Raw genomic sequence first — 8217 nt, 5'->3', positions numbered from 1 at the left:
GGATTAAAAGATTTTCTTCTTTGAGTTCACCTAATAATGCAACAATCGCCCTAGAATGTCCCTTTGAAGGGGACGCAACGGCGTTCCCTTTGCCATCTGTGAGATTCCTCCCCATCCAAGATACATGGCGGGCGGCTTTCACATCCGGCAGAAGGAGAGAAATTGCTGGGCACTATTTCCATCAGGTGGGAAAGAGTTTGTGCCCACCTCCTCCTAAGCCCACAGCCACATGGTTTGGGGAGGAAAAATGACAGCCTGTCGTCTCCACCAGACTGGCAAAGAAAGCCTCTGTGAGCTTCAGACAAGGACAAGAGCCGCTGGACTGTTCACAAGGTGCTCAGAGCCTCCTGCTGGGAGCAGCTGACCGACAGGCAGATCTCAGATTCCAGCAATTCTGCTTTTCACACACACACCCCACCACCACCCTGTGTTAGTTTGGAGAAGTTTGGAGCCCCTCTTCCTCTCCCCACCAGGCTTCGTTCCCTGCCGTGTCCATCGTGCAAGGCGGGTCATGTTAGTGCCAAGACATTCACAAGCGTGGTGGTGGCAGTGGGGACAGTGGTGAGCTCCCTCCGCGCCCCCCGCCCTCCTGACGCTGTCACCCAGCGCCCCCTCCCCCTCCTCCCCCCACCATCACAATAGCAAACACACAACCCTGCCACAACCCTTGGGGGCTTTGATCTCCAAGCAGGCCTTTGGACATTACCTCCAGGAAAGGGGCTGGGGAGGGCGGCAAATTTGGGCACAGCGCTCCCCCCACCCACCCCTGCCGAGAAAGGCGCCTCCCGAGCCGGAGTGGCTTTGCGGCAAATGGTGGCCCTGCGGGGGGGAGGGGCCAGTGGGTGGCAGCCGTGGGGCGTTAACCTCGCTCTGCAGGAGCCCAGCTGGGGGCTTCTAATGAGCTGGCTTTGCGAAATGCGATCTGAAAGGCCCACAAAGGCAACCCAGAGAGAGGAGCTCCATATTTCCCCATCCCGGTTTCCTTTGTCCGCCGTTTATTCTTGTTTCGTGGGGCAAGGCGGGGTGGCGGCTTGCGGTGGCCCAGGGCGGGACGGGGCGGCCGAGGGGCGATGGCGAAAGAAGGAGCCGTCAATGGCGGCCGAGGAAGGGCCTCCATTGTCTCACCTGCTGTCTGCGCAGCGCCGGCCTCCTGCTGGTTCTTCCGCCGTCCGCCATGACAGGACCCATCCGGAACACTTCCCAGCACTCTGGGAGCCTCTTTGCCTTTCATGGCCACGGACTGGCTGGAAGACGATGGCAATCTTTACTTTATACTGCAGCTTTGGCTCCTCACCCTGATTGGCTGAGGCCAGGACCAAATGATGGTCCTTCAAATCCTATTGTAACTATGGCAACCAGCCCCCGTAGGCACCACTGATGTACTTATAATTGCCGGATAAACAGTCGAGACAGGCCACTTTCATCCCGCCTAGGACCGCTTCCCCCCTCGGCTTTTAGGGCGAGGCCAGAAGAGGCAGCAAACTCCCGCGACGCCGTGGGAAGAAGGTGCCACCTCACTTTCCCCATCTGGGCACCTTCCGCTCCTCGCGGCAACTGAGCGCACAGCGTCTCATGGTCATGGGACTCCTCTGTGCATGGGCGGCCCTACCCTGCGCCAAACCGAGGAATCTTTGGGCGGAAAACGAAGGCTGAAGGCAGAGAGAGAGGACAGCGAAAAGCATCGAGCTGCGGCGGGGGAGAGGATATTGTGGCAGTCCCATTGAATGGAAATTATACTTGCATCAGCTGCTTTTGCCTTTCACGGGAATTTACTGCAGGCTGAATAGGATCTTCCTTCCCACTGTACCAACGGTGAAGTTGGCACCTGCCTAGCGTGAAAGAGCCACATCACCAAACGCCACCTTCCCAAGGAGTCAGATGAAGACAAGGCCAGTAAAAGGCACGAGACTCTCTCCATGGGGGCTCCACCATCACATGGGCCTCTGCAGTGACCCCTTCAGGACAGGGACATATCGTGGGCACCTGCATCGCTCTGGACTTGCCCCAAAGCCCACAGGTGTCTGGTGGCCCCACACCCCTATAGTCCCAATGATAGGGATCTTCTAGCCCTGAAGTGCCCTTGGCTGGTAAATGCTATGAGACGAAGGGCGACCTGGAACCCTAACAGCCAACAACTGACATTGAAGTAAGTTCCTGCAAAGTGAGAGGAGGCAAAGGCCAAAGGATGGAACCTGCTGCACCAAGAAAAGGAGAAAAGGAGGAGGAGAAGAAAGGAGCCTCCTCCATAGCACTAACAGCTCTCCAAGGAGGCTTCCCACCCATCGAAGCCACGCCACAGAGAGGTATGTTCCAGAGAGCATCTGGAGAATCTGGAGCAGGCAATGGCAACAGAGATAGAGAGAGTCTCAAAAAGGATAGCCTGGCATTGGAAAATTCGCAGAAAAGGACAGCTGAGGCCATCAGGGAATTTGAGGATGGTAGAACTAGAGACTGGAGCTGTTATTTCTTAGACAGCCCCCAAAACACACAAAAACATCAGAGGCAACAGCAGGCAACAGGCCCCAAACGAAAAGACAGGATTCCTCCACCTGGTGTCAACTATGTTGTAATGACCATAACAAAAATGACTTCAGAAACACTTATTTCAAGGTATCTTGTCATTCATTACCAGCTAGACAAGACAGCAAAGTCTGACCCATGATGAAGGCCCTGTTTCTGTGCCTCCCCGAGGTATCTGGCAGACGCCACTCAGAGGCAGCAAGCAGAAGCTACCATACTCCACAAGCTCTCCTATCCGCCCTGCTCACATCAGCACATCTGAAGAGCCTGGCTGCAAAGGCTCATCTAGTCCTGTACTCACAAGCAGATGCCTGTGGGACGTGATCACAACAGCACTCTTTACTGGTATCCCCAAGCAACTGCTACTCAAGAGCCAGGGTGGGGCAGCGGTTGGAGTGGCCAGGGTTCCATTTCCCTTTCAGCCACAAAGCTTGCTCAGTGACCTTAGGCCAGTGACTCTCTCACAGGGTTGTTGTGAGGATAAAGGGGAAAGTGGGGAGAAGAACAAGTGTAACAAACAGGTGAAGAGGCAAACAACCTCCAACACTGGAGGTGGTACAGAGCCATGACTAGCAGCCAATGACCACCTTTTTGTGGCAAGCTATACTATCCTCACGTGTGTGTGTGTGTGTGTGAGAGAGAGAGAGAGAGCACATTCTGCAAGGCAGGATTTGGAGTAGAAACTTTCAGGCCCACATGCTATTTAAATTCTTCAGATTTTAAATTTAAGCATTTTAAATGTTGTATACTGTGTAGTTTATTGCTGTAAGCGACTTTGCACCCTAAAAAATGGTGAAAAGTGGGATGTATAATTTTAAACTAAATATGAGTCATTACACTGCAGCCAGACCCATCAAGGTGGCTCTTTCATTTAAAACTAAGGAGCCATAGGATACTTGGCAACTGAAGCTTAACTCAGATGACTTCAGGACAAGAACAGATGTTTGCATACAGTAATTCTGGCTGCTCTTGTAAACAAAGCCGCCGTGCCGCCCCCCACCCCCGATGATGCCCAGGCTGCCCACACTGGTTCTCCCAGTGGCTGCTGCTGCCACTTTCCTGGTCCATGCCTGGGAGGGCGAATGGGATTGTATCCTTGCCACACCATGTCCTGGTAGGCATGTGCCTTAACTGGGCTTGAGGGACATTCCAGAAAGCAAGGACCCAGGGGCTCAGAGGTCTGCCACACAGCAACAGTCCTCCAAGCTGGGGAGACAGCAAGCCAGTTCCTAACGCTCCAGCTTTTGTCCCTTTGGTTTCTTACTCCAGCTAAAAAGAACAAGAGACTACACCGTTTCAATAATAATTCAGAAGCCGTTTATTCTTTTCTTTCCTGCTGTGCTTTGGATCTTAATTAAGGTTACAGGATGTGGCTTGTTCCTCAAGAGAGGTCAGCCGACGGCTTTTGTATTCTGCTGCAAATGTTGCTGTCTGGCCCTGAAGACCTGAGGGTCTCTGAGGACCTGAGAGAAGACCTGAGGGTCTCTGCATTCCAGGGTGCTCCAAAGCCTGGTGGCAAAAGGCTCTCATGACGACCAGCCTCAAAGTTGGGGATCACGGACCACATGGTGGCTGCAGGTGTAGAGGCTGAGCAGCAACATGCAGGAGAAGCTGGGAAGCCATGAACTGAAAGCCTCCTCCTTTTCTTTACGGCAAAAGCATCCTGAATGGAACGTGAGGAGGTAGCTCGAGGCAGCTAGTCCCCTCCCAAGTCCAGGGGGCAGAGCAGCCTTTACATGACAAGTATCAGACAGCGAGCACATTACCATTCTGGATCCAGCTCTCTCAGGGGAAAAGTTCCATCCCTTGGTCTGTTTAACATAAGCCCAAAGAGAAGTTCACAGTGCTTGATTCTCCTGTTAGACCTTCTGCACTTCAGCCGATTCAGAAAGTTTCTGTGCTTCAAGCTGCTGCACCAGTTCTTCTGCATAGACTTTGAACAAGGGAACAGGATCCTGAGAGAAAGATTGGGGGCAGGGAGGAAAACACAATGAGGAAGAGACCTGATTATACAAAGGCTAGGTTTGCACATTAAAACAAAGCCATGGTCAATGTTAACCACAGGTTATAACCCAAAACAAACCCTGATTTACTAACGTGAAGCCTCTGGGCTGGACTCGGACAATCCAAGTAACACACGCCTTAGTGTTATGTGTGAGCCAATCCAAAGCATCACAGCAGCCCTCGAGAGAAATCAACAGCATTTTGGATACCAGTGATTACAGGAGCCAGTCTAGCATCTGCAGAGTCCGACTAAGATGCCTCCCACCCCTCCATAACTAAGCAAAAGGAGCATATTCCATGTAGTCCCATAGACAGCAAACCTTAGCAATGGAATGTATTGCACCTCGGCATAAAAGCAAAAAGCACACTTATTTTCCACAGCTTTGAGGGTCATAGGTGGATGTTCCAGAGACAATACTTTACTGGGATTGGGCCACAAACACAAAGGGTGAAAACACACCTTCTTCTCCAGGAGTCGCTGCTTTTCCACAGCTTCTTCCAAACTCAGCCCAACCCATTCTGCTTCTTCCTCTGGGATCACAAACTCCTGCATGCAAAGGTAACACGCGTTAGCTCTCAGCACAGAGACTCACTGGGAGGCAGCAAAGACAGCAAGATTGAAGACTACCTTGTACCATGTCAGACCACTAGCCCACCATATTGTTCACTGACTGGCAGCTTTTCAGGGGTTCCCAACCCTATCCTGGGCTCTATTATACTTGTCACTACAGCCTTTCTGAAGATGCCACTGGATTCTGCATTACCAGGGGTGGAAAGACAGTAACAGCAGCCATTATATATGTAGGCATATCAACAGTTATACTGGCCTTTCTACACCCTCTAACTATGCAACTTCCACCAGTGCCATGTGTCCCTCTAGCCAAGTTCTAGGAAGTGGGAAATACAGAGCACAGCTGGGACTCTTAGCCCTTACGCATTGGTGCAAGCACAGAAAAGCTTTCATAACCAATCTACAGCCCTTAGTGTTGCTACAAGAATGATGATTGGTGTTCACAGCAATTGCAGATTATGATGGATGCTGGCTCAAAAGCAAAAAATTAGCTGCTACAATCATCCAACCAATGTGGACATCTTGGGGTGGGGAAATAATATTTACTATTATGTATTTAAAGCATTCTACAGATGTTACCCTATTTGTAACCCTTAAAGCAGTATTTCCCAACCTTTTTTTGGCAAAGGCACACTTGTTTGATGAAAAAAATCTCGAGGCACACCACCATTACAGCCCCGTGACGTCAGCGCGCAGCGTCACGCCGGAAGGGACGCACGAAAGTGTAACTTTCAATTTTTTTCCCTCCCCCTTGCCGGGGAACCTCCAAGTGGGGTGTGAAGCGAGCGTACCTCAAGACCGAAACGCCTAATTCCTAGGGGGAAAGCATAACTGGGCATTAACCGATCGCAAACCCTGTCCTAGCCCATTAACATAGGAAATTAACATATACAAATTAACATATACAAGACACCGGTTTTGGAATCCGTTCCTTCCCCCTCTCGTCTGCCGAGTTGGTCCCTGCCCCTCTCGCGAGACTCGCCGCCGGGTCCGCTCTCGCGCACATAGCCCGGCGAGAGGGCGCCTCCCCTGCGCGCTCTGTGCCCCCTCCCTCCCCCTTTTCGGCCCAGCGCGCCGCCTTGCCTGTTCGTGCGCCGCGCGTGTGAGGCAAGCGGGAAGGCCGCGTAGCCCCCCATGCAGGAGACCCAGGAGAGCCCGGCAGCCGCCGAGACCCCCGCCGCTCTGCCCGCCCAGGACGAGGGGCCCGGAGGAGGAGGAGGAGAGCCCGGCGGCGGTAGCGGAGGAGAAAGAGGCGGCGGCGGCAGCAGCAGCGGCGACTCGGAGGCCGAGCTGCCGGACGGGCCTTCCGCGGAGGAGCCTGAGGGGAAGAAGGAGCCGGAGCCCGAAAAAGGCGGCGGCGAGGAGAAGGAGAAGGCGGAGGAGGAGAAGCCGCGAAGCAGCAGCGGCGAGGAAGAGGAGGCCGCTGGTGAGCGTCGGGAGCAGCCGCAACCGTCTTCGCCTCCGGCCGCTGGGCCGCCTTCGCCGCCTCAGGAGCCGCCCGAGGTTGCCGCTGTAGCCGCCGCCGCAGAGGAGCCGCCGGAGCGGCACACCAGGCAACATCTCGCGGCACACTACTGTGCCGCGGAACACCGGTTGGGAAACACTGCCTTAAAGCAACACTGCAAGATCTGAACTGGGGATTCCTGATTCGTAGGTCTGCCTCTTCACCCACTACAATAGCTCCCTGGACCAAACCAAACTGAGAGGGAACTGAAATGGTCCTACAGCATTCCCACAGGAATGCCACCGGACCACTTATGGGCCCCTCCAGACCCTTGAAGGAAAAGAAGACACCCACCTTGTATTTGTCGTAAATAGCCTCCCTCTTTGCTGGGTCATCTGGATGGAGGGAAGGGTCCCGGCGGGCAAGTCGTAAAAGCATTGTGCGTTTCAGGTCCATTCCCAGTTTAGAACACAGCTCAGCTTTTGGGGTCTGTGAGGTCAGAGAAAGATGCAACGGCTTGTCACCAGTTTCCACCGATATGTTCAGGGCAAAGAGGGGCTTTCAATGGCAAGCAGACGACAGTCCTTATGACTTCTGTCAAATAGTTCAGGAAGGACCTCCATCACTCAAAGGAGAGCTCTGGGACGTGGCCCACAAAGGCTGCTTCACACCACACCGTTCAAGGCCATCATGAAGTATTCATCTGATAGCTGTCATATTGGCTTTCCCACGCTTGCAGACAGAACAGCAGCCTGTCAAGCTATCACCACAAACCTACCTTTAAGATGTAATAATCAAAGCCGTAGACAGCGTCAATCTGGTCCATCGTCCGCATGGTGACTGTAATCGTCAACTTCTTATCCAGGATCTCACTGTAGAGATCTCGATAGAAGAGCTGCGGCTTCCAGATCTTCTTCACCCTGGCGGCAAGCTGAGGACACAAGGAAGAGCAGATGCAGCCAAGATCCTGGCGGCTGGGAGGGGAAAGCTCAGACCAAACGGGAGGCCCCGCTGCCCGGCGGGTCCACCTCGCGGGGCGTCGCTTCCACGGACCGGCAGCAGCGGCTCCCCGGGTCCTGGAGCCAGGCGCCTCCTCCTCCCCGCGAGGCCCGCGCCCCCCGGCCTTCCCCCGAGGCCCCCGAGCCGGGACCCGCCCGCCCAGCCCCCTCGGCCCGGCAGCGCACCTTGTCTCCCCGGGCGTAGCGCCAGCCGCGCACCAGGCCCTCTCCGCCCCACAGGCCCTGCTGGCTCTCGGGAGGGAAGTAGACGGGCACGGGCACGTCCTGCACGCGCTCCCGGTCGCCGGTCCTGCGGTTCCGCACGTGCTGGGCGCCTCGGGGCCTCCAGTGGACGGCGAGGGGCGGCGCCGCGGCCTCCTCCTGCAGCGCGCGGAGGTAGTGGGCCGGCAGGCGCGCGTAGATGCCCTGCTGCAGCTTCAGCGCGTCCCACAGCCGCGGGGGGATCTTGTGCAGAGGCATCCCGCCGCCGGAAGAACCGAGAGGGCGAAGAAGGGCGGTCGGGCGTCCCCTAGGCCTCTGTCTGCGCCCGCCGAGCCACGGCGCAGGCTCCTTCCGCCAAAGCGAGGGCAAAGGTCAAGAGCGGCCTCGCGCAGGCGCAGGGCACCACCGACCCGGAAGCAAAGCGCGGCCGCCAGACGGGGAGGGAAGAAGGCCGTCCT

At 55.2% G+C, this 8217-nt stretch overlaps 1 protein-coding gene across 1 annotated transcript; it reads right to left on the bottom strand.

The window, feature by feature from the left end:
* Nucleotides 1-3814: 3814 nt before the first annotated feature.
* Nucleotides 3815-8137, bottom strand: MRPL28 (mitochondrial ribosomal protein L28). Its single transcript, XM_028705283.2, has 5 exons — nt 7724-8137; nt 7318-7470; nt 6894-7028; nt 4985-5071; nt 3815-4475 (listed from the first exon to the last, which is right to left on the bottom strand). The coding sequence occupies exons 1-5, from the start codon at nt 8015-8017 to the stop codon at nt 4380-4382; spliced, it is 765 nt and encodes a 254-aa protein (XP_028561116.2). The 5' UTR covers nt 8018-8137; the 3' UTR covers nt 3815-4379.
* Nucleotides 8138-8217: the final 80 nt, after the last annotated feature.

Source organism: Podarcis muralis, chromosome 14, assembly GCF_964188315.1.
Source record: "Podarcis muralis chromosome 14, rPodMur119.hap1.1, whole genome shotgun sequence".
NCBI lineage: Eukaryota > Metazoa > Chordata > Lepidosauria > Squamata > Lacertidae > Podarcis > Podarcis muralis.
The sequence above is the reverse complement of the archived record's forward strand: the minus strand, read 5'-3'. Positions and strand labels throughout refer to the sequence as shown.

Coding starts and splice junctions, on each gene's coding strand:
- MRPL28 (XM_028705283.2), bottom strand. CDS start 8,017: ATGCCTCTGCACAAGATCCCCCCGCGGCTGTGGGACGCGCTGAAGCTG. Junction 5,072..6,893: donor CTATTTACGACAAATACAAG/GTGGGTGTCTTC, acceptor CTTTGCATGCAG/GAGTTTGTGATCCCAGAGGA. Junction 4,476..4,984: donor AGCGACTCCTGGAGAAGAAG/GTGTGTTTTCAC, acceptor TCTTTCTCTCAG/GATCCTGTTCCCTTGTTCAA.